General features: G+C 41.0%; 1 protein-coding gene across 6 annotated transcripts in view; it reads right to left on the bottom strand.

Annotated features, from left to right (window-relative positions):
- Positions 1–26,729, bottom strand: part of LOC142585836 (uncharacterized) — a 99,906-nt gene that overhangs the window by 21,085 nt on the left and 52,092 nt on the right. For 5 of the 6 annotated variants that reach the window (XR_012829134.1, XR_012829135.1, XM_075696868.1 and 2 more), the window contains 21 exons: positions 26,119–26,216; positions 24,887–24,995; positions 24,137–24,277; positions 22,905–23,018; positions 22,363–22,504; positions 21,680–21,895; positions 21,503–21,583; positions 19,977–20,102; positions 10,439–10,674; positions 10,134–10,237; positions 9,959–10,067; positions 9,652–9,783; positions 9,213–9,320; positions 8,019–8,154; positions 7,879–7,908; positions 5,964–6,092; positions 5,120–5,340; positions 3,890–3,993; positions 2,609–2,720; positions 2,234–2,359; positions 1,225–1,326 (listed from right to left, as the gene is read on the bottom strand). Coding sequence is in view for 4 of the 6 variants with exons in the window: in XM_075696868.1 (XP_075552983.1) it covers positions 1,225–1,326; positions 2,234–2,359; positions 2,609–2,720; positions 3,890–3,993; positions 5,120–5,340; positions 5,964–6,092; positions 7,879–7,908; positions 8,019–8,154; positions 9,213–9,320; positions 9,652–9,783; positions 9,959–10,067; positions 10,134–10,237; positions 10,439–10,674; positions 19,977–20,102; positions 21,503–21,583; positions 21,680–21,895; positions 22,363–22,504; positions 22,905–23,018; positions 24,137–24,277; positions 24,887–24,995; positions 26,119–26,216 (2,676 nt within the window). In the remaining 2 variants the exon portion in view is untranslated. The remainder of the gene's footprint in view (positions 1–1,224; positions 1,327–2,233; positions 2,360–2,608; positions 2,721–3,889; positions 3,994–5,119; positions 5,341–5,963; positions 6,093–7,878; positions 7,909–8,018; positions 8,155–9,212; positions 9,321–9,651; positions 9,784–9,958; positions 10,068–10,133; positions 10,238–10,438; positions 10,675–19,976; positions 20,103–21,502; positions 21,584–21,679; positions 21,896–22,362; positions 22,505–22,904; positions 23,019–24,136; positions 24,278–24,886; positions 24,996–26,118; positions 26,217–26,729) is intronic. The other variant, XM_075696870.1, reaches the window with a different exon arrangement.

Genomic DNA, 26,729 nt, shown 5'->3' with positions numbered 1-26,729 from the left:
ATCAGACAAAAAGACACGTACATGAAACACTACGGACAACTGATATGCAAGTTGTCCTTCAATTGTTCTGTTGTCGCGTTTTCGTAGTTTACATGAAATACTTTGTCACTACAGTCTTGACGTGATGTAAACTTCTATACTTATCTCGTGGCAGTCTGTGCGCTATTTTGTTTGTGCAACCATGTGTTGTCATATTCATTTATCGCGCTGCCTGGATGTACGTTTTTTCTTTTTCAATGAGAATTTGAGCAAAGTTAGTAAATCGATCCTTCCTGTCCTCAAGTTTCCTTTGGCGGTTCCAAAGCGTGAATCACATCGTGCACATCATGAATCATGCACTTCAATGATTTGAACAAAAATGCTAAATATACAGCACAAATACAGTCAGTGAAGGAAACAATACAATTGATAATACATTGACAATTTAAAGATAAACAGTCGAAAAAAAATCAGAGCAGGGAGATATTTATTAGGATGTGTTACTGTAGGGAACAGAGGTCGTCTGAGGCCGTGTAGTGCATTCTCAGTTTTTCGCAGAATTATTTGCGTTTGGTATATGCTACTATGTGTTCTGGGAGGGAATTCCACAACACTATTCCATGAAGAAAGAAAGATGAGTTCATATATGCCGTGTGGCCATTTAACCTCATTATTGCATTGGTATGGCCGAGTCGAAAGGACACTGCCACCATCTTTATAGCATTTTGTCGTTCGATTAACGTCATTTCTTCTTTGTCATTCCGTCATCGTCACTGTGCCGACATCATACAGTCGTCATCATGCTGCCACGCTCATGGGCAACCTTTGCAAGCAAGTGCCATAGGCCAAGCGGGACAATGTTGGAGTTTGTTGCATATAGGCAAAGCCTCAGGATGAACACTGCACATGTTAAATAAATGAGACTACAGAAATTGAGTGTGCCACTACATTTCTCGAATGCTAATCGCATTACCGTTGACAGTCCACCCTGAGATGAGTTCTCCATAATTTTTCTGTATCGCATCACTACGCCTTAAAAACTCCACTCAGTAAAATTGTTAAGCCAAGCTGTACTAGATCCCCAGTGTATCCTAAGTAGAGCCTACAATAGGATGCCTCTAAGCACTGCATCAGGTCTGCCTCAGTCAACAGTAGTGCTTCCAGCCCCTCAGTTTATTTTCTCTTGTACCAACACAGAGTGGCCTTAATCAGTAGAAAGACAAACGAAAAAGACAACATACATACCCTATCTTTGATGGATGCAGGAGTCTCAAACATGAACACATTTCCATCACTGGAGAGTCTGCCAAAACTGCCTTGGTCTGACACTTGAGCTTTATTACACACCTGTAATTGTCAGAAATAAAGCATCCAAGGTCTTTGGCACACTCTGAATAAAGCATCATTATCATTATTATACTTAATATCCTAATCATATTACCATGGTCAGCAACAGTATCAATCAAAACACCATAGTTGTATTAATGCCTTAATACAGATATCCTTAATCACTACTTTTTTCACCATGGACAAGTGTTTTTTCATAAACCTGTGCAATTTGTTTTGTAAGGACGCAACAGAAAGACCAAATGAGTCACAAAAGTAAAGAGACACTAAAGATTATTTCATACTTCTCTTACTTGCTCTCAAAAATTTGAATCTGGATTCCATAAACTATGTTTTATGAATTCTATGCCCATCTTTTCAGTTTGTGGGATTAAAACTGGTGCATGTACTTCCAAGGCGTATGGTAACATATTAATATCAACTGATAGAGAAAAGAAGGTGCTGGTAATAATTGTAACAGTAGATGCTACCAAAAGCAAATGGTGCCTTCGGTTTAGATTGTCCTCATTACATTAGCATAGCAAGCTACAGCTAACCAAAATAGAGGTGGACGAGGAGACACCTGCAAATGAAGCACATGGCTCTTTGCCTGAGCAAAGACTCTCCTGACATCTCTCCTGTGCCAGTTGACAGACGCTTTAAGTGACACTTCCCAAATAACAGGAGAAAAATAAAGCATAGCGCACATGAATGTTACTCACTACTGACATCACAATGAGTAACTTACTGCAGAATGAGCAGTTATCAGCTGCTGTCACAATTAAACTGAACAAGAGAATGCTTTTCTGCTACGTTCGAGAGCATAGAAACATACAGCACAAGAACTTGATGTGTCTTATATGCCACTGCAATCATTTCATGAAAACACAATAAAGTTTACTTCCGTTGTAGTGCTGTGGGAGTTCACCTGATTGTAGCTTGCCCATTCCTCTCGACGACAGGTAGTGTTGTTCACACCATGAAACACTCTGACAGCCATGCTGAATGAGATGCACGGTGTAGTTGCGAAGCCGGAGCCAAGCTCAATCTTTTGCTGAAATGGTAGAAGACAGCTTGAAATAAAAAGCTAAAATGATTAAGTAAATAAATAAATAATTATACTTAAAAGTTTTTCAATTTTGTTCAACATTAATACTAGTAATGCCGAGGTCATAATGATTTGTGCTATAGTGTCCACTTGTGTTGTTCTGCAGAAATCTCTCATTGATTTATTGCAATATGGTCTAACAGAGTGTAATCTTTTTCATCCTCAAACAGCAGCTGTAGGAAAAAGAATTTGTACCATGACAGTGCTGTCTTCATCTGTTTGGGGCCTTGATGGATAATCCACTTTGCAAGGTCCTTCACAACAGCTTTTTCTGGGATGTGTGATGAACACCATGAATGTGCATTTCCTGCAATACAATATAAAACATACATTACGCATGCTGAACTCTTGCACTAGTGAACACAATCCCCTGAAGATGTCTAACCACGACTGGGCTGGAGTCCATGCGCATTCCGCCTTACAGCCTTCGCAAAGGGAGTGTTTGCTACTGGTGACCGCCGCTTCTCAGCGGTGCTGTCCACCAACCCCTATTCTGCCACTCACTTCCTTCGTGCTCAGGCGCATTCATTTATGCTACATGATAAGTAGGGGTGTACAAATAGCAATTTTCGAGATCTAATCAAATACGAATCAAATAGTGCGAGGAGCAAATTGAATAGAATCGAATATAGAATATTGTTATAGTAACAAGCAGCCATTTTCATAATTTATGTAAAATGATATCCACATCCTAGTATTCATAAGCTGAGCAACTTTCTCTCCTTACATTGTGCATTATGAAACGTTTATAAAAATGTATGAATAGAGCATTAGGAACAGTTACGTACTTTTTCCACATATGCAACACTTTTCGGAGTGCAAATGATCCCTGTAACGTGGAAAGTTGCACGACGTAACCTGTTGCCCTAGATAAGTTTACTAGATTTATGCACATGTTATGCCAATAGGGTTGAAAATTGTACTGCTGCTCCAATTTTATGTTTGGTTACATACAAATGACATTTTAAAATATTCTAAAACTGTTTGAAAAATATTGCGCATCTGCAAATAGTCACTATTTATTTCAAAGTCGTAATCGAATAGGACATCATTTGATTCACTATTATAAAGTTTCAAATATTTGCACGTCCCTAATAAGTAAGCCTCCTCTCAGTCACATGGCACCTTCACCCTCTCCCCATCCTGTTGCTCTTTTCCACCTCTCCTCCTTTAGCATTATTCAGTTAGATAGCCTTCAATGAGCCCATTGTTATTTCCTTGCACTATATTTATTGATGTGTATCTAAGCTTAGATTATATTGATATTGTTTTTGCTCTGAAGGCCGTAGGATTAGGGAGGAAATGGGTAAATCAAACAAGAAAAAAAAATGTCTCACTTAAAGAAATGTCAAAAAGATGAGTATTTGAGGGTTTAGCATTGCATAAGGATGTTTGAATCTGAACTAGAGAAGGCCGAAATCAACAATTACAGCTAGGAATTTTCTTACCGCGTTGTGCCTTCTTACAGGTACTTACCCAGAAAGTGATTTCACCAGTGCAGCGCTGGCTTCCATTCTGTAGTCTATGCCGACAAGAAGCATCTGCTGCAGTTTGTGAGTTAAAATATGTTCCCATGTTTTCTGCAAGAAATCCAGGATAAGAGTAGGTTCACAGTGCAAATGAAAATGCTTCAGTTATTGCTAAACCTTCCGTTGCATTGTAATCAAGCACAAGTAAGAACAAAATCTATAATTGGAGCAAGAAGTAGCCGTTGGCATCACTGACTGTCTAAACAGCATTTCAACAACACCTGCAGGTTTTTGCTGAGGTGCTGATTGGTGTCGTCCATGTGTACTGATCAGATTTAGTCATCACATCAATAACGGCAGCCTTCAATAAGCCCATGAATATTTGCTTGTACTATCTTTATTTATTTGTATGTTGGGTTTGATTATTGACATTTATTTGCTCTCAAGGCTGTTGTATTATGGAGAGAGATGGGCAAATCAAACAAGAAAACAAGAATTTATATTAACAGTTGTAACATTAATTAACGATAGCTGTGTGGAAGATGGCACCTGCAGTATGCAAGAGAGCTGCTCGTTGGCCTGCCTCCCATCCATGTTATTATACGCAATTGTCCAGTGAGTTCAAGCTTAACTAGGTTAGGGGCTATGTGTTAGGTGTGGCAGCATCATTGAAATCTTTAACCAGCTTCTATGGGGCCAAAAAGATGTGTATAGGAGAAACAGGGTGCATTGGCATGGCCGCCCTTGTAGCTGACAATATCTTAAGAGTGTCGCAGAAGGTGGAAATATTTTTGGAACCTTAGGAAGCCCGATGGTTCCCCATTCAATACCAGAATGTTGACCATGGTAGAGGAAAAAGGTGCCAAGGCCACAATTACTTATGCTATAACTACAACTTATACACAATTTATTTATATAACGCAACCCAACTCTACTCCACCTTGCTGCTGAAGAATAGTGTCGAAGATACACAACGAAAAGAATTCTACCAAATTTATTTATTTATTTGCAGATTGCAGCCCTTAAGGAGCGGGATGGTACAAATATGAAATAATGCTATGAAACATAGTAAAACACACGTGCCTAATACACAAGCTACTACAAGAAAGAAAAAGCTACCAAGAAAGCTAGCATTAACTGATTATAAAAGTTATATAATATAATAAGATGGTAACAAAAATCATTAACAAATAAGTATAAAATTATCAGTGCCCATTACCATTAACAGACAGCTTACCTTGATTATTGATTCAAACTTCACATTGTCAGTTTTGTTCGGAATATTCATAAAGGCTAGACCATTTTGATGAGTTTCTTGGACCCATTTTGTGCTTGACGCCAAGAAACCGGCAAAAGCATGGTCCACGTTAATATTGAAGAAACTGATGAGGTCTATTTCACTAAGGAAATGCATTCCACTCTTCAGTGCAAGGTTGGAAGCTGCATAAAATGCTGTACCTAAAGAAAAATATGTAGCTCATGAGCAGGCCTGAGTAACGATAAGCTTAACTCAATATCAAATATATCTCAAACAGTGTGCTTCAATTCGCCTCAGAATTTCATACCACATTTAAGTAAGATACCACGTGATTAGTTGATGGCACAGATATACGTAAAATTCTCTGTTGATAAGAATGGTACACATGCTTAAATAGTAATGCATGAATATGCAAACCTGGTTAAATAAAATTAAATTCTGTCAATAACAACGTCTTTATAGCTCTAACTCACGCTATACATACTTGGCTGTGGTCCTTTATGTGTTAAAGCCTGAACAAGAAATAAAAGTTGCGTTGTTGTTCCTGGCATTAGCATAATTCCAACCACGAAGATGGGCTTCTTGCCACAGCATGTATATATAACGCAATGATCAACCAGTTTTTTCGGATATCAGCTGCTCAGTTCACATTAGCCTGTGAGCATGATGAGTGTACATCAGTCTGCTCTCACACATGGTGTATTAAACAAACAACCAGAACAGCTCATGTCTAACTTTCAGGACATGTCAGAAATAGCACATCAACAATAATGAATGTCTTCAACAAAGCTACAAACATCTGTAAGAGAAGCTAGTGGCTTACCATCTCCAGCAACAAAAGTGTGTTCACTGCTGAGACGGTATAGTACACTAGAGTATACCAGATGAGTGCAGAGGCCTCCAGGCAACATCTTGATAAGTGGTGCCCTGTCCACCACACATATTAAGATACCTGCACAAGAAGCATGGTCCAGGTTTTGAGTAAGGATGCGTTGATGCTGATGGCACATTCTGGAAGAAGCCAATTCACTGATAAACACGTTATCAACCTCTATGTGCTTCGTGATCTTTTTATAGTATTGTGTGCTCCTAGCAATAATGTGTACAGTGCATTGGATAACATGCCAAGAGCAACACCGGACCATCTAGAGTAAGTGTAAATGTAGTGCACCTCTTCAGCATAAGGAGTAGACTCTAACAATGCATCTACTGATTAGTACAAAGCCCTAAAGAAGTTCAAATAGATTATGAAGCACATGGTATGCATAGGTATCAGAAACCAGAGCAAACAATGTACAACAGTTTTTGGAAGGTGTAAGTGTGTCTGGAATTGCTTCTCCCTGCTTTTGAAATCAACACACATCCTGGTTGGGTCATTAAATGTACCATAGTCTTATGCAGGACCTCTTTCTTTCCCCATTTGTGTTGCAGATTTTATGAGCGCCATCTTCTTTTAGTGATTGTCCATGTTCAATGCTACAATTTCTTTTAGCCTTCATTCCTTTCAATGGAACATATTTTCCATTGGTGGTATGAATCAGCATTCTTTTGCAGGTTGAATTTAGTATATATACATGTCGTACATTCAGTTTTTCTTGGTAAAGGCAAAGACTGTCACTGGGTTGGTATTGAAAAATTTCTTTTATCCTTTCTCCATCAGCATGAATCAACCTATGCCAGAAGACTCCTAGGTTCCGTTTAAAGTCCAAGGGTGATAAGATTGCACCTCATGTGCCGTTTACTGTGGGTGCAAGGGAAAACATGCGAGGGTGAGTCAAGAAGGAAGGCGGCTTGATGCGCCTTGTCTTTCCCTGCAGCCATTGTTAGAAATGAAGTGATCGAGCGCGCGCTAGGAGGGGGGCATAAGTGAGCTTGTGCTAACATGGTCAAGCATGGACTGGGGGGGGCTCGTTCCAGCTCCTATTAGGCTGCATGGTTAAGGAGGGCACGCGCTGCTATGCTGACTCCAGTTCAACCTTGGCTTTCCACATATCTTTCCTACTAACTTTTAAGGCGTACAACATTATGGCAGCTAGTTACACACTGAACTTTCGCTTTTGGCTTGGGTTTGTCTGAACAGCAATCCATGAGAATGAGAAATTTTGTTCTAAATAACCAATACACAGTTCTTGGAGTTTGGATTCGTGGGAGTATTTCTCTATTGAAATACAGTTGAATCTCAATAATGCAAACTCGAAATGGCCCGAAAATTTGTTTGAATTAAAAGAAGTTCGAGTTAAAGGAAGCACTTGTTCTAGAAGTATTCGTGCACCATAGCACGATGCACTAACGGGGCGAGTGCACTAATTAAACAACAACAAAAAAAAAGACGGAAGGATGAAAGAAAGAAGGAAAGAAAGAAAGAAAGAAAGAAAGAATACATACCCAAATATACAAACATGACATGGCTTAAATTCAGTTGGTACAGTGTTGGCACTTGTAGCTTCACTTTCAAATAGAATATCTTCAGCTTTTTAACATTAAGCGGGGTGCTCCTTTAAAAAAATATTCTTGCTGACATACACCAGAGCACATATCTAATATATTGACTTCAAGATTAAAAAAAGGGAAGCCTGGTGAAGCTTGACGCAGCACATGCCTTTGTGGCACAGTTGGCCCAGCACTCCCAATGCTGAACTAATTGGCTTCGGCAAAAAGCATATAGTGACAGCTGCCTAGAAGTCTGAATGAGTCATTACTATTGGCAGATGTTTCACTAACCCTTTCTCCAAGCTTACCATTTGTCAGCAAAGTACGTGGCACAGTTTCTGTGGAATGAGAAAATGAAGTGAAAGAAAAAGAAGCAGAAGAAAGCTGAGTACAGAAGAGCTTTGTTAGTCAAGCATCAATGACTTGCAAGGACAACACAGATCCTTACCTGTACCCCCATACTTGGCAATAGCAAGCATCCTGGAGGCAGCAGGCCGAGCAGAGCACTCATTATTCCAGTCCTCCCTTTCAATAGCAGTGGCCATCACACACATGCTAGGGTTGATCTGCTGGAATTTAGATAGCTGCAACAAAAATGTCCCCGGATTGCTTTGTCCAATCTGAACTACAATAGGCAAAGACAATGCAACAATGCAGCCAGAAGAATTAACAGGAGACTTAAATTGTGAACAGGAGCGCTTGTTCGGCACAATGCGTTGGCGGATCTATAAATACTTTGTTTAGCGCAATACAATGGACACAAGAAAGGTGACCAGGACAAGGCGCTACTCTCAACTGACATCATTCTTTTACTGCATCACTCCTTTATAGACAGCAGAAACTAGAGGAACATGCGCAGTGAGCACCATGTGCAGGAGCCACCAACATCCGATCACAAGAGCGCACTTATGCGACAGAATCTAAAAACCATATTCAGCACTGTAGAAGTTTAAAGAAGGCACACTAATGCACTGTGACCCTAACGACTGTATGAAGAATGCTTCCAATAACTCTCGGGCAGTGGTATTGCGGCTCTTTTTCAAAATTGTGGTATCACGAAACATGGGTTTGCACTTGCATATTTTACAATGTTGAGCCAAATGGGATCCTGTGCCTGTTGGTATGGATCGCTCATGTTCTCTAAGGCGCTCTAAGGCACTCGAGCCTGCGAGCACACAGAGCACACGTGCTGCCCACAAGCTGAACCTGGAAAGGGGGAAGCCAGCATACCAAACCTAGTGCTTCACTGACTGGGGAGAGGTCAATGGCCCAAGCTCGCCAGAAGGTAGAGCTTCTACAAGTCCCGGTGTCCTTCGCTGAAGTTCAAGGAAAACCTCTGTCATCTTGCTGTCATGTCGACCTGTAATTTGCTGTCACTGTCAGCATCTCAGTGTCCACAGCAACTCGGTGGAATGCTGTTTGACGTCGGTACCACAATGAACCTTGCCTCCGCACTTTGGCGAATCTGCCAAACGTAACAGTGCACAGCATTGCCACAAGTGCCGCTGAAAAGCTTCCATGGGCTGGGTCTGCTTGACATGCTGCAGTTAGAGCCTCTGTACTAATACAAAGGCTTAGAACATCATATGTTGAAGTTAATATGAATGGTCAACAGTTTCTCTACAAATTTGTACTCACACACCTTTTTTTCTATGCTGGTTTCATCTTCAAAAACAAGCACATTCTTGCTGGTCTTCAAATATGCCGAGGTTGCAGTATATCCCCTTTCCCCAGGCTCATCAGGACAGGTCTGGATTGTGAGAAACAAAGAAGCAACAGGAAAATTGCGATATAGCCATGCACACAGTTCCAAGTTGCAACATACTATATCGAATTGTCAAACTCAGGCAGCTCAATTTAGCTGGCAGCTGTCCTTCATCAAGTGCACTTGAGCACTAATTACTGATACCCGGCAAAGAAGAAAAATTTAGAGCAGTAAAAAAAAGTATCCAAGAGAATGTCTAACTGGCAAAGCTTTTGTTAAATATGTTGATGAAACATTGCTGCACAGATTTTCTCGCCATTTGTACCTCAAGGAAGCAAGCAATATTGATGTGTAAAAGAAAAAAAGTAATGCTTACTGCTGAAAACTTTTCCCAGTGTTCCTTGGCACAGTCTTGACCGAAGTCAGAACTACCACTTGCTAGCTCATATCGGCGAACTGCCAAATTCAGTGTGATGCATGGAACAAATTCACTTTCCTTTTTGCTTTCCTAGCAGATGGAGAAATAAGGGGAGAGCATTATCATCTGGTTCCCAAGTATTAGCATTAGCTTCTCGAGTCCACATAATTTTCTCAACATTTACAACATATAAAAGAACACTTATTTCACCAGAGAAAAAAGGGCAAAGCCATGGTTTTGGATGAATGTTCAAAAGTGCACTTACAAAGAATGTCTTGTCGAGCATGTCCAAGTCTTGATAGATGATTGGCATAATTTTACAATGAGGAGATGGTACATAAGGATTGGTATATAGGATTAGCCGGTCACATGAGCTAGAAAACATTTTTCCGCAAGTTACTCCTTATCTAATAAAAACTGCATAGAAGATACTGGCATACCTCTTCAACTTGAGAAAAGGATCAAAACTTGTGTTATAGCCCACACTCTGAACAGCAAGATATAGTTTCAGATGCATTTTTGTGTGAAGGTAGTTTCGAATGTCCTGCAACAAGAAGTTCCAGTCAGTAGCTTGAACAGTGCTTATCTAGCTCACTGCTGCGCTATTTTCCTTTGTTTCCTTTGCTCCCTAGCATTTCAAAGAAGCATAATTTTGCAAGCCAGGTACATATGGATGATGATTCTAATGGGCACATGCTTCGATAACCCACTGATTGGTACAACTGACAGCCAAGTAAGGACTTACCAATGATACATCATAGAGGCTATCCAAATGAACCACTGACGTGGCAAGTAGCATCACTCCATGAAGGGATTCAAGCGGCTGATCCTCAGAGATGCTGTACATTAGGCGAGATACACCGTCTTTTAAAAAGGTTTGACGAAGCTGTGTCAGCAAGTGTGAATGCATGGGGGCAGTTGCAATAATCAGGTGTTGAACATTGTACTGCTTGAGGGTCAGGAACTGGTACAGGGCAGCATCTAAGCAAAGCAATGATTAGCTTAGTTAAAGTCTGTGGTTATGCAAACATTCATAAGTTCACTGTTAGAATGAGATACCACAACACAAATTCCCAGCGGAGCTAAAGGCACCACACTACGATGGCACAACCAGGTGATGTACATAGAACAAACAGAGAATCAGTCCGTGCCGCTATCTACAGGGATTTGTTTTAATGTTAACAGAGATTTTAAAAAATCATCTGTGGAAATATATATAGTACAAATCTACTCAATGAGCTGGATGACTCAACAAGGTGGACAATTACTTATACTGGAAATTGAAATGCATAATTGACTAAACAAAATTTAACTAATTACTTTGGCACACATATTGCAATATATGAATTGAAGGTGTTGTATATGCACCTGCTGTATTCTTTATATATGCTGTATTCTAAGCTATTCTTGTGGCCCTGCTGTGCCTGTTTAGCATTTCGTGTAGGGTATCCATGTAAACATGCCGGGCACAGTGCGCCAGACGCTGTAGTTGTGTTTGTCTAGTGTTTCATATGGCATTTGGCTTCTTATTGCTAGGTGCTGCTCCCGTGTGCTCAGGCAGACGCTCTGTGTGTGGCATCATGAACAGATATGAATAAACGGTTCAATAAAATTTGCATCTCCATTCTTTTGAGATGTAACAATGCAACGATCTGGCAATGAGGATGGGATTCAACCACGAACTGAAGATGGCATCCATGGTCAGCAAGTTACCAGAGTTTGATCCCGACAGTGGTAGCTTTGATGTTTTCATCAAACGCTTTGAGCTGTACATTAAGGCTAATGAGGTCATCCAACTAAAGAGACTGCATTTGGTCCTGAGCGCCACTGGAGAAAAAATTGTGGCAGAACCCATCTCATGATGACTGTTGATAGTAACGTGTTAGCATTGAATCAATATAGCGACACATTGTATGGCCACTGTCAAAACGAGGCTTGTACTGCAGCGGGATTCCTCTTTTGCACTTCCCTAAGGACCCTCAGCATCATTTAGCCCTGCCACTGCGAAGCGTGCGCAGGGCCTCTGAAATGCATGGCACACTGGTGCATGAAAATGCTGAGAAACACATCATGCAGGAACCTGGTTCCTCTCTTTATTCTGTTTGGACACCCCACACCTTCTAGTGGCACTGCCGAGAAGTCCACTTGTGGCCGTCGAGACAAGAAGCATGCCATGCCAGTGCGCGCAAATACTAAGAATAATTCCCTCACTTGTCGTGCACTCAGTGGCACATATTCAGTGACTCAAGGTGGCAAGAGGTTCATTAAAGAATGGCACATACCCAGTGTAATCATGGAGCAGCTCACTAAAGCACTGGCATGAAAGACTTTCATTGAAAAGTGGAAAATACCTAGCACATTCATGGCACAGCCTGCTGATGCATCAGGTTGTTGCCCTTGAGGAGCTCTTGTGACGCAAATTCGATTCCGCTCGCATCGAAGTTAAGGGATATATTGTAAACCAGCACATTCCCAGTTACCCAAGTTAGCGTCAAAGGCGTTCTTTGAAGAGCGGCGCACACCTACTGGCACATACTCAGTGACCCAAGTTGGCATTAAGGAGGTTCACTAGAGACCAGTATTGACTGAGAGGCATGTGCCCACTGCTCCAAGTAGGTGTCAGAGTTTCATCAAACAGCGGTACCTACCCAGTCGCGCATATACGTCACACATATACAGTGACCTGTGTCAGCGTAAAAGAGGTTCATTGAAGAGCAGCACATATGTACTGATTGCCACATACTCAGTGACCCAAGTTGGTCTGGTGGTTGGCTTCAGACCCTGTTTTCAGACCCTATCAACTCCACACAGCAGCCCAATGCACTGCACATTTGACCACAACCTACCCAGTGACAGGTAGGTGGGAAAACGGTTAGATACAAACATACATATTCAAACATAAATAGATAGAAACATAGTTACATAGCCCCCAGAATGTGCATGAAGTACCCCAAGAATGCTGATGCATGAAAGGCGTATGTCACCCTCCAAAGCCTGCTTCTTCCAAAAATGCCCAGCATAGCAATGTATAAGGAAGCAGTATCAGCACTACAGCACTGCAGAAGCACTACACTCCAAGGTGGTCTGTGGTAACAGAGAGCTATTGCTTTAATCAAAGAAAGCAAGCAACCAACGAAAGCATCGCAAACTTTGTGGTCGAACTGAAGAAACTGGCAGCTCTCTGCAACTTCAACTACTTCCTGGAACACGCACTTCAGGACCATCTGATAGCTGGCCTGCATTGTAGATTACTGGCCATGGATGACACCAACCCCACCTGGGACTGCATTTGCAGCATCGCTATGGCCATGTAAATTGTTACGAAAGATGCCCTGGTAATGGCTTCAGAGAACAGTGTGAGATGCTCATTCAGCGGCAGCTACATCCATTGGCAAAGCAGGGCACTGGTGTTTCAACAGGAGTCTGACACAGCAGCATGCAGCAGGAACGACCCCAACTTGAAATCAAAGACTAGGGTGCCAAAGAATAAAACAACTTGTCATTGATGTGGTGGGCAGCATGTACCTGTAAGCTGTATGCTAATGAATACCAGTTGTTATAAATGCCAAAAAAAAAAGGACATGCGCCAAGAATGTGCAAATCTAGACCTGTGTATCAGGCTGTGCAAGGATCATCAGACAGCAAGTTGCTTACATTGTGCCACACTGGTAATCAAGGCACGCCAGCCATTGTCATCAAGGTATGGTTAAACAGGAAAGAGGTAACCATGGAACTGTGCACAGGAGTGATGGTTTCCATTATGTAAGAGGCAGAATGCGCGAAGCATTTTCCTATTGCTAACCTCAAAGATGCGACTGTCAACCTCGTTACATGCAATGGTATGCGAGTTGATAACAAGAGAATCTTTGATGTTGAGGTGAAGTACCATGATTAGCATTTTAAGCTGCATCTAGTAATTGCAAAAGAGACTGTAGGTGCAGAAATGCCTACTTCGCTTGGCTGTGATGGGCTCACTGAAATCAAAACCAGATCGCATGAAGGATGCAGGTGACGACATTGAAAAAGGAAATGCCTTTGACTGACAAATAATGCGAAGTGCTCGAGCCAGGTTACAGAGCGATAAAAGGCTTCAGGGCAAGCATTGTTAATAGAATGCTTGTTCTGTGTTCTGTAAGGCGTGATCAGTGCCATATGTGTTGTGTGAACAAGTCAAGCAGGTATTGGCGAACTTAGAAAAAGGTAGAGTCGTTTACAGGGTGCAGCATGGTGCTTGGGCAACACCAGTGGTGATGGTGCCAAAGAAATGCAAGAAGCTTTGACTATGTGGTGATTAACATATAACGGTAAACCCTGCAACTGAGGTTGACCATTACCCTCCTCTGCCAGAGGACATTTTTGCAACATTACAAGGCAGAACTGTCTTCTCAGTTCTGGACCTTTCCAAGCCGTATTTACAGCTTGAGCTGGACAAGCAAGCACGGGAGCTGCTGCTTATCAATACACACCTGAGATTGTTTACGTTCTGGCATTTGCCATATGGCGTAGTGTGCCCTATGCCAGTGTTACAGATGGTCCTGGAATAGATCCTACATGGTTTGCCAAGCGTCGCCTGCTAGTTAGATGAAGACATCATCGTGGGCGAAACTAGACAACTGTACTATGGCAGGTTAATGCAGGTGCTCGCAAGCCTTAGGAAACATGGCATAAAGATCAACTCCAAGAAAAGCTGTGCCAGCAGTAAATCAGGTATTTGAGACATGAAATCGACAAAAATGGGTTGCACGCCACGTGGAAAAAGCAGCAGCCATAAAGAAGGCACCAAAGCTGAACAATGTGACCTAGTTGAAAGTGTTTTAGGGCTTGATTAACTTCTACTCTAAATTTTTAAACTAATCTAGCTACAATTCTAGAACTGTGACTGGACTTGTACGAAGCAACTCAATGGCATTGTTCAAGTCAATGTGAGGAGACATTTAACACTTGTAGAGAAATGCTGACCAATGAAACTGTTCTAGAGCTATAGGCGGCGTGCACGCCGATGGCCGCGCCACTGGTGGCGGCCTTGCGCGGAACGCACGGGAGAGGAGCGAGCCGCGCGTCGTAGCACGCCATAGTTTGCTGCGTCGCTGATAGTGCTTCTCCGTCTTATTTGTGTTTTGAGAGCAAAATAGGCAACACCTTTCGCATGTGTGGGATGGCCAAAGCTTCCGAAGAATGTCGAAGAAGAATTGTTGCAGGGTGGGGGGCTCAAATACCGGCGAAAACGTGCCGGCGATTAGGTTCTAATTATTCCCTGCAAAGCCTCATCAGCAGGAGCAACGGTGGCAATGGATCGTCGCTTCGGCGCGAAATTCCTTGTTCTCATCCTTTCCTTCGTCGCTTCGGTTTCTTTTATTAATATTTTTTTACTCGATTGTAGTTAGACGCATAAGCGACGAAGTCCTTCTGCAGTGCAGCATGTGGTTTAAAGGCATTTTGCTAAAGTTCGGAATGCCGTTTACCGCTTATATTGTTTTCCGCTTCTTTACCGCGTTGGGCTATCTAGGCAGCACGACTGCATAACGCATTGTGTTGTATGTTAAAGCTACAGAAGTTTGCAAGAACTGAAATTGTTAGTTTTATGTGGCCCGGTAAATCCTCGCACCAGCTGTCGCGGACTTCATGTTTTTACATCTATTTTATGCGTGGCTTCGCACATGTTTAACTGTTGCTAGTTGCTTCATGCATAACTCTTGATTCTTTTGAGCTGCGAGGTTTTCACCCTGCCTCGTTTGTAAAGGGTATAAATCACGCTGTGTCTTATCGGAATGACACCAAGCAAATGCTTCTTTAACAGCTTTATTCATTTCGCCCGAGGGCATCTTAGATATCGTGGTTTTTTGGGAAATGTGTTTAGAAAATAGGTAGCTCAGGGCGAGAATTGCTAATAGTTGCTGCATATGGTATTTTGGTCCATTTTTCGCTGATCCATTTTTCGCTGAATAGTTCGCGTCACGTTTGGTAAGTCATCACACCTTGATGCTGTCAGAGCAGACTTAACACGCCGAGTGATTTGTTTGTTTCACAACGTAGTCGCTTCTTGCAAGTGAATTTTGTACTCAACTGAATTATTTCTTGTTATGCTTACGCCGCGTAGGACTAAACCCGGCCTTGCCACCAGCGCTGGATCTAATTTGACTGGCGCTGCTCTGCCTTTAAATATATCATGTGGCACCTCTCTCTAGTAACATTTAAAACAAGTACTGCAAAGTTAGACTCTAACTTTGTACGTTTCCAAGCAGCTCCCTTAGGGAATTTAAAATTGCAAAAACTGCAGCACGAACGGCAGTTCATCGGCGGTACAGCGCTAACACGTGCTTTTATTAACCCGTGCGTTTGGTGGCTTCGTTGACTACAGTGTACGCGTTTCTATCAATAAATTCGCAATTATTCTTCTTCAGGCGACTTTCACTACACTTATTCGGCGGCGTCACATGTATTCATCGGCAGAAAAATCACAACGGCATATGCAGACATCGCACCGTGCGGATTTGTTATCTAAGTCTGCACTAACGACGGGTGCTTATTATTAAGTACAGAAGCAGCATTACGGCAAGGGTAGAATTAAAGAAAAAACACGGTCGAGACATCGCATTAGTCAACAAAATTTGTCGGCTAGTTTACATGAGCTCCACTTCATGTAAATGGTCTTCATGGCGTTTGTCTGCGGGACGCACCTGGCGCGTATGTGGACCATGTTGCCCCAAACACAGGTAACATTTTGTTCATACCCGCTCCCACAGAGGTCTGCGTCTTCCCTACAGCTGTCACCGCAGAAGAAGCAGTCTGGCGCCCGAACAAAGGACAAATCGCAGCCGCGAACTTCAGTCACCCTTGCTGCAAAGCGTTGTCGTCTGCTACTGCTCCCGCGCGTATTGTTGGAAGCGCCCGCTAGGTGGCTATCAGTGGCGCCTCTATAGGCGGTGCACGAGGCCTATACGATGTCAAAAAAAGAAACACAGCTAACATGTGACACATCCGAATATGGCCTCGGCACTATTTTTTCGCACATGATGAATGGAACAGAAAAACCAATTGCATTTGCATCACAGTCACTGACATCTGCCGAACACAATTATGGTCAGATTGAAAAAGAACCCTTGAGCGTTGCCTTTGGTGTCAAAAGGTTTCATAAGTACCTGTACAAGTGAACTTTTAATGCTTTGACAGAACATTAACCATTAACCAGACTCTCTGATCCAAATATAAAGAGCAGCGCCATTGTCGCTGCTAGGATACATCAATGGTTTGCATTCCTTGCAAACTAAGCTATAAGACAGCGCATAAACCTGGGAAAGCAAATGGCCATGCAGATGCTCGAACCAGACTGCAATTGGCAGATTTTGAAAAGCACACGGAAGAAATTTTAAATTTTTTCCACGCTCGATTTTACCTTAACATCAAGATATATTGAGCATGAAACAATGTGTGATAAGCTGTTAACAGTTGTTCACGACACATGGCATGGCTGGCTAAAAGCTGTTTCTCAGGCACTGCAAGCTTTCTGTGCTTAGCACTTTGGATTTTCATTGAGGCTGGGTGCATAGTGTGGCCGATCAGCGTAAGTGTACCAAAGTGTTCATGTGGTACTGGCCTTGCTCCATGAACTGCATCTTGGAATCACGAAGATGAAAATGGTCACAAGGTCAATGATGTGGTGTCCAGGGATTGAAGAAGCACTCGAGCAAACGGTGCAAAAGTGCGGCATTTGTCAAAGTGTCCAACTCGCAGCAAAGCCAGCACTGCTGGCTCCATGGAAATTCTGAGAAAACTAGGGGTGTGCCAATATCAAGTTTTCAGTTTTGAAGCAAGTTCGAATAATGAAGACCAAGTGTGGACCGAATGGAATATCTTTTGAATGCGAATAGTATTGGTTTTGCAAAAATGCAATTTCTTTGTTAACTGGAAGTACGAAAAAAAAAGCAAGTTTACTGCACAGCAAATAAAGTACAGGAAAATTATGCTTTAACAACTAATTTTGCTTGGTAATATCATAACTGCAGTTCTAGTACCTATACTTATTCCAGGCAGTAATAAGTACCTGCAGGGGCCCCATGACAGTGCCCTTTCTTACTCTTGATATGCTTCACTGTAGGAATTTATGCTTCACCGCAATACCTTTTGTATGCCTTGCTGCATAAAACAACTGTGCTGTGGCGAAGATAACTTAAAAACCAAGACCAGCAATCTTTAAGGGTTTGAATACTCTGAATAGTAAAAGTGTTTTTCGAATTGAATCGAATATTTGAAGTTCAGAATATTTGCACACTACTAGTGAAAGTCCATGGGAAAGAGTGATTCTGTATTTTGCCGATAAAGAAGGGAAAATCTTCATTTTAGCAGTGGATGTGTACAGTAAGTGGTTGGAAATTAAAGTATTGAGCATGACAACAGCACATAAGACAGCTGAAGTTGTTAGATCTATGTTTGCTGCACATGGTCTACCTTTGGAAATTGTAGCATATAATGGCCCACAATTTCGTGCAGCTGAGTTTGAAGACTTTCTGAAAGCTCACGGCATAAAGCACACATGCACCCCTCCATACCACCCACAGTCTAATGGGTTTGGGGAACATGCTGTACAGGCTATGAAGGCGGGGCTATTCAAACAACTGCTGGAAGACGGAGAAAATTGCAGCACATAGATGTTACAGCACAGAGCTGACAATTTTTTACTCTGTTATCGAACAAAACCACACATTTTCACAGGAAAGACACAGGCAGAATTGCTTCTAAGAAGGAAATTGTAGACCCAGTTGTACTTATTGAAATCAAGTCTGACAAGTGCCATGGCCGAGAAAACAGAAGTGTGAAACACTCTGCTGATAAGCAGTGATCGAAGCCGTGAGGAGCAATGCCCAGCAACAAGAAACCAAACGCCACACGAAATATCAAACGAGACAACCACAGCATCTGGTGCGCTGCACCTGGTGTTTTCCCATGGACGCACAGCATGAAACATATATAAAGAATACAACAGGCACATATATACAACAGAACGCAATGATGTCACAAGGCACATACACTTAGAACGAATTTTCAAACTAGCACCAGGTTTGAGATAAGCACTGTCAAACTTGTGGTAAAAAATTTATTGCCTGCAAGGACAAACATGCAGTGGTGACTCAGAAGGGTTTGGGTGCGAGCTAGTTGGTACGGATAATTCATATTTAAAACAGCGCCAAAAAAACACACGGACAAGGGAGGACACTGGACAACGCTCGTCCAGTGTCCTCCATTATCCATGTGTGTTTTTGGTGCTGTTTTAAATATGAATGCAGTGGTGCCATCCAGCGACATGGTTTGTTAGGAAGTTAAATGCAACACTTATTTTTTAATGCTCATCTTTTCAGGCAGTCGTTAATGTCTTGTTGCCATGTCAAATTTGACTAGGACAGACATTGGTGAGTGAACCAGCTTCCCTACAAATTTCCAACATTCAGGCACAATGCTCAAGTCTGAAGAAGCTACTAAAGCTTTTTTTTACCAGTGCCAGTTGTGAGAGTGACATCACTTGTCTTAAAGCTCGCTCTAAACAGTCGGGAATTGCTGGCATACTTGACAACACCAAAGACAAAAAAATTCACAGGGTCTCTTTATCCCTAAGACGACTTCAAGGCGAAAGCCCAAGTGCGGATGCATTAAAGATGGACACATGATGCACACAACCCCCTTAATTCGCTGTCTACTTCACTTACTCATCCCTCTTAATTCGTTTAGTCATCCCTCTTAATTCCAAAGGTCCAGGGTTCGACTCCTACCCAAGGTTGTGGGTTCAAGTGTCTTAATTAACTATATCTCAATTGATGGTATTTTAATTAACACTGTCTTCATTAACCCAAAAAGTTGTGGGTTCAAGTACTTTAATTAACCATATCTTAATTACCTGTGTCTTAACTAACTTCACCTTAATTACCACCAAAGGCAGTATGTTAAAGGTCTAGGGTATGACTGCAACCAAAGGCCAAGGGTTCGACTCCCACCAAAGGTCATGGGTTTGAGTGCCTTAGCTTTATCATAATTAACTGTGACTGAATTAACATTGCCTCCATTAACACCAAAGGTCATGGGTTCGACTCCCACAAATGGTAGTTGTTCAACTCTTGTTTTCCCTGAATTAGCGAGACTGCGCTCATGGTAAGACTGATGTTAACGGTATTCTAGATGGTTTGTTATGAATACAGATTACTTTCTCACATTCTTCATCATCAGTCTCCCCTTGAAACAATATGCATCATTAATTAAAGACTAGCAGAGATAGTACACTTTTATGCCATAGTTACCATCATTTATGTAGAAGCGGTCATTGCTGGCGTGGTGCATAAGGCCCATGTAAGCCATGTAGGGGCACATTTGTGCTGCAAGGGGCAAGTTGGGGAGCCGACGAGAAAACAAACAGATGATGAACACTGTAAAGCAGAACAGAAGGTTAATGTTTAGCTACCAGTGTTTATTAATTATTAGTATATAAGCAAATCAGAGCCATATAATTTGTAGTATCAGCCATGCCTTGTAATTTTCTCATATGTTATATTGTACAAGCACCTCGCTGTTCACATTACTAATAACCTTTCAACTTCATGGTGTGTACATGTTATCCAAGAAACAATGCCAATCAACCTCAGTTACATGCTGGAATGCTGCACATAGTTTACTGAAATTAGCTTTTTATAAAAGCATTCACACTAATCTTTCTTGGAAACACATTCTTAATTGTGCAGCTCTTATGTTCTGTGGCCGCTGCTGATACAATGGCTTCATTTCTGCGAAAAGAACGCTCAACCTACGAAGCCTTTCACAACACTAAAAGTGTTCTCGTCTTCACATTTTCTCACAAAAGTTAACATCTCACACTGTATGTGTGCATGTGCATTCATGTATGCGCATGTGTGTGAGCACATTTGTGCCATTCCTCCATCAAGGTACTTGAGATAAGTAAATCTTGACACCTTGCAGTGTGTTACCTACGATTTCTTTATGAACTTTTTTATAAATTTAGGTTGTAAGGAAACTGTTCAGCTGAATATTCTAAGCTGGCATGGGTTTCCATGAATGACGGGGCAGACTAGATATTCATTAGGCAAGAACATACAATTATCTAATGATAAACTTTCCACTTCTCAGCTAATCTAGTCATTAGTTATCATATCAGTAGGGCATAAATAATACAATACCTATGACTTGTATGTAAGCTAGCCAAAGTAAATTAGTCACATTAGTGTTCACATTTTATTATCGGTATAAGCAACAGTACCAAATTTAATGAAAAACAAATTAAATCTTCATGAACCGACTAACAGCATAAACGATGCATATAACAAAGAATGCAAAAGGCACAGCTAATTGTGTGCAGTAGTGCAATGGTGATTGCCCACTTCCATAAAATTTTTGAGTTCTGAAAGTGCACACACCAGAAATACTGTACAAGAGCATTTGGAATTATGACTATCGTAACTTCCAAAAACTCTTTATGCTGCAGTATTTTTTAGGATGCCTACTAAAGGCTAAATATATTCCAATAATTGACTGCTGCTATCTGGTTGATTGAAAACAAAAGTGGCTTGGAAAGTATGGAAGACTGCAAATGGTGATTCAGAGAACCCAATGCAAATTTTGGTTTCTGTTCAGAATCAAGCCATCAATGCTCCTTCCAACTAGTCTAAACTGTGTAGGTGTACATTAGGTCTTCTGACCAAATGTGGATGAGCAGTGCCACTGTAATAAAACCCCATGTTTCAAACAAGGACAGAGTATGTCCATCTCTCTTCTATCGTCAACCATGCCTTCCATTTCACAGAAAGTGCCATACCTCCTTTGGTGTTTTGTTCTCTTTTCATTGGCCGTTCTTCTCGCTTCTGATTTGGTTCCTGTGACTGCGGGTGTTTTTGTACTTGAAGACATGGAAGGAAACATGCAATAACAATGGTTATCTTAACTGTAAGCTCTCCTTATTAAAAGTAGTAGCGACATCAAAATTAGTAGCTACTTGTGTGCTCCCCATGCACTGGTGTGGTTGTGTACTCCATGTGCACTGCTGTGCTGGTGCGCTCCACTTGCACTGATGTGGTTGTGTTCTCCATGTGCACTGGTGCGGTTGTGTACTCCACCTGCACTGGTGTGGTTGTGTTCCCCACAGGCACTGGTGCAGTTGTGTTCTCCACGTGCACTGGTGTGGTTCTGTCAGACTGTGCGCTCTCTGCATCTGGGAAGAGTGAGAGGAAGTTGTAACAGCCTGCTCAGTGCAAGGACTCGCAGAGAATGGCAGACATTGTTTCATGTGGGTGCTGCATACAGCTATGAGTACAGTAGGCACAATGTAAAGGAGGGGAAGGCCATATGAGGACGTGGTAGTGGCAGCACTTCATTTCCATAACTTGGTTCATACAAGGTACATTAAAGAACTTCATGTTGGAAAAGTGTCATGAGATGCCTTAATACCACATTATACATGTTTCATAATATGCAGTACAAGGCCTGCCAAAGGAAGGATACAACTTGCTTGATACAAATTTTTAGTCTCATTAGGAAAACAGATGAAATGTTAATATGGTCACTCAGTATGAGCTCTAAAGTTTAATGTTGAATGTGCAAACAGCTTGCCTTTAAATACTATGTTATGCACAGGCATTCCAGAAGAGGTTGACATGCTCACAAACAAAATCAAAGCACCTGCTGTTCTGTTGAGCTGTGAAGATATCATTTTAAGTCTCGTAACAGGCTGTCTAGCACTGCAATCCCCTGTCCAGTCTTCGTACTCCACGTAGAAAGCAGTTAAGCAGCCCTGCTTGAGCTTCTTCATAAACATGATCACCTAAATATTGAATAGAAGAAAAAATTAATTGCGTTGTAACTGCAAGAATAACTGCTGATTGGCTTTAAGTACAGTTGCTTAAGTTACTTGTATATTTTTTCTGCCCCTATAAATGCCTTTGCAATTCGAATAGTTCAAACAGTTTACTCCATGCATATAAGACTATCCTTGAGCTGCACGAGAAGCAAATTCAATTTCTTAGTAAGGCCAAAACCACTTATTCAGCCAAAAGTATGCACATTACCCTACAAAAGTACAATTCTGTGACATATGTAGTGCACATTTGAATATAGACTGTCCCTATACACTCAATGATTCCACAGTTTGGGTACTCATAAAATATCATAGTCTTCAACTGCACACAGGAAGAATATTTAAGACTATACAGCCATTCACTTACCTGCTCTACCACGACTCTTTCATCTTGAAATGAATATATCATAGAGCCATTTCTCTGTATCGATTTGGCATACTTGGTGTCATATTCTGTCTGCATTTTTGGATTAGGACATGTCTAGAAAAAAAGTAAGGTCTTTGCAATATTAAGAAATTTCACTAACAACCAGCAGCTCTTATATTTTCAGACTATTGAGAAGGCAAATGAGTGTAACATGTTTGCAGTACCATGGTTAGAATCCACAAAAGCTAGAAGAAGCAGAGTTTGTACGAACATTGCAGTGTGGCACAGCAGCTGTGATGTACTGCCCTGATTGCAAAACAATGAAACAGCATGCACAAAACTGGCACTAAAACTTAAGAAGGTTGTGAAATGACTTTCCCATTTTTTAGTATGAACAGCAGTTATGATCTAGGGAATGGGTAATCGTGTTCATTTGTCACACTTTGGTTCAGGCTTGGCAAGACTTAATACGCAACCACAAAGAAACTAGATATTCAAGCATGTGGACCTTGAATCAAACAAACAATCTTGCAGTCTCAAGCCTGGTATTGTAACCCTTACATCGCTGCTTCACACAAGTAAACAGATAATGATTGTCTTGGGTGCTCAGAAACACCAATGGTTTTCTGTGATGCTCATCTTGGGCACCATACCACGTTGTTGATCAAAACATGGTGCCTGGAACATTTTTGTATGTGGTGCACTCTTCATTTTCTCTGCCAGCATTCACATTGCTCTGCATGTGTTACCTGCGAGATTTACAGGTTCAAATAAGAAAGATAGAGAAAGAAATGTAGAGTTGCAAGCAAGCTGCATGCTTCTTTACATTGCGGGGAGTCTTCTAGCTCTGACCTGGAGTTTAAGGGAGTCCTTCAGGTGGTAATGGAATTCTCTTAAAAGTTTTTCAGTAGTATTGGCAAACTTTTCTTAATTGAGATAGCATAGGAGTCTCTCAATTTATGGAGGCGTTTGGGCTTATAACTGCTGTTCACATTGCCATGGGACAACTTTACAAACCAACTTGGTGACTGCATACAGGTGTGGCTCAGGCCATGGAGAAGTTTGTAGAGCTGAAAGTTGCCTAATACTTATTTGCAGTTTCAAATCTTCCCACCAGGAGATTTCTAATGACTTAGCTAAACTGAAATCTTCATTTAAAGTGATGTTCACTAAAGTGAGCTTTTACGTATATGGATGGAGCATTAGATGAGCAGAAAAAAAGAACTACTTACATTGGCATAGCCTATCCAGCGTTCCCAGTCACAAGAAGAACCAATGGTGTATGCAGTGCTGTTCAGGTGGTACTCAGCCACAGCCATAGGCAGAGACAGACCAACTGCTGTCTCAAAGTCAGACTCCCGTGCCAGTGCCGCCTGAAATGAGGTTTATATTACAAACCAGGCAGCTGTCTCAGAATTTAGGTGTTAAAGGATTTACAGGATTTACACCTCAGTTCACACATTTTGGAGTTTACTGAAACACTCATGTGACGGTAAATGCATACTTAGACAAATAGTTTTGTTGGCTAGTTTTCGATAAATAAAAACAAAAAAATTGTCAGTCATTGAAAATACAAAGCAACAGTTCATAACTGTAACCAAAACGTAGATAATGGACAAACGTTACTGCATTCTGTACATTAATGGAAAAACAAAAAAGCCAAGAGGGGTTGAACTATACAGAAATTATAATGCTTGCTATGATTTCATAGTGCATTGATGATGAATGTAGAAAATAATGTGTGTTTAAAGAAAATATAGAATTTTATGTTTTGAAGAAAGGATTAAATACTAAGATCCAGTGAAAAACCTTACCACCTTTCGAAGGCAAGTAAGAAATCTTAAGCTCATGATTAGTCTAACAAGAATGTTATTGCAGCATAACTACCAGCATTTAGTCATTTAGCCAATTAAAGACCCAAATGCACATTCATTTACAGAACAGAATCAGCATTTCTGTTTAGTATTAGTAGCCAAGCTTACCAAATTTTCATAATCTTGTTCTTCAATTGGCTTCAAGAAAGGATCGGTGATGACACATTTTGATGGCACAGAGTAATGATGCTTCACAAGGACCAGCACATCACATTTTCTGAAAAGAAAAAAAAAAGGGGGGGGGGGAATTAGGAGAAGATAAATGTCAAGTACTACAATTTTCAGAGAACACCTTGGCTTAGTCAACAATTGAAGGTTGCATGTCTAACAAGTACAGCATCAAGCCAGTCATTTAAACCAGTCTGCGCTTTTACTGCAGCTCATTTATGCCATTTGACATATTTCATTTGAAACATCAAGACGTCCTTGCCGATCATTGCATTGATGACAATTTACTTATCTCTATGTGCAATGATAGGTATGTTTCTCTAGGCTCCCAACCTTTGCTGTAATTTGCACTGCAACACATACTATGGTCATTAAAAAATAATAATGAGCGATCACAAGAAACTCCAAAGGACGCCAGCATCCTTTCATCAACTCTTGTGACCATGAGCCGCAGTCAGTGTTCATGTTTTTTCACTTTTTTCAGTCTTTTACAGTGCTAATTTTCCTCTTAGCAATGGAAATCCCACAGTTACAAAGTTCTATCTAGCCCAACTTTCTCCATTAAATACTTGCAGCAAGTGGTGCATGATTCAGGAAAAGAAGCGAGAGCACATTGCACAGTAAGCACTCATGCCAAAGAGATTGTTACAATGCTAACATCTTAGTGTACTCTTTAAAATCATCTTAGCATAAAAAAGTACCATAGGTCCCCACCTAACGTGTTGGATGCTCCTGTTTTGCAATATTCCTGTTTCTAGCTTACTTAGCAGCTGCGTGACTATGTATTTCCATCAAAGTACCTACTGCTTTATTATCTTTTCCATAGCCAGCTAGATGTTTTTCACACTGGTGTCATGCAAGACGAAAGTGTCAGACCAGGGGCTTTATTCTCGGTTAATCATGTTAGAGATATAACATTCAGTGTGCTTTCATTGGATAAGCCAGTGAACATGATGTCCGTCACTCCAATTAGGCACCACGTTGGACAGAACAGTGGAAGTACCACCAAAAGTGATTGACTGAGAATACGTTCCCAGATGAAGACATAGCACTTTCGTTATGAGAACATGAATATGCATGTGAAAGTGTAAGCAAGATAGGGACAGGCAATCATGGGAATACCGCTGGACTTTTTTGCTTAGGTGCGCAAGAGCACATGCAAGGAAACTCACTTTGCAAACTTGAGTAGCTGTTGTAAATCATTCACACTTGTCAACCCAACAAGAAGCATGACATGATTCGCAGCTGGGCTGAAGAACTGCCATACTTTCTGGGCAAGAGAAAGAAAACAAGATTACCTTATATTTTTTTTTTAGAAAAAATATTGTAATGCAATAAAGTTATGTTATATAGGATGTAAATTAATGTATAAATTATGACATAGAATAGTGTGTGTGTGTGTGTGTGTGTGTGTGTGTGTGTATATATATATATATATATATATATATATATATATATATTCTTCATTGTACTACAACTTTACGTAAGTCATTATTTAAAAGGTTACAAAGAAGGCATGTGAGAAAAAAAGAAAGAAAAAAGAAAGAAAGAAAGAAAGAAAGAAAGAAAGAAAGAAAGAAAGAAAGAAAGAAAGAAAGAAAGAAAGAAAGAAAACACTGGAAGCAAGTATTGAGAGTTTGGAAAGAAAATCGAAAGTCGGTTTTAGATCATTTACAGATGTATTCAAGCAAAAGGATCCTGAATATTTCCTGTGCAGACTACCACAAGAAGTTGTGCCACACACTTCGACAGTTCAACTATAGAAACAGAAAAGTATTAGGTA

Source organism: Dermacentor variabilis, chromosome 6, assembly GCF_050947875.1.
Source record: "Dermacentor variabilis isolate Ectoservices chromosome 6, ASM5094787v1, whole genome shotgun sequence".
Lineage (NCBI taxonomy): Eukaryota > Metazoa > Arthropoda > Arachnida > Ixodida > Ixodidae > Dermacentor > Dermacentor variabilis.
Note: the sequence above shows the minus strand (reverse complement) of the source record. Positions and strands in the feature narration are given on the sequence as shown.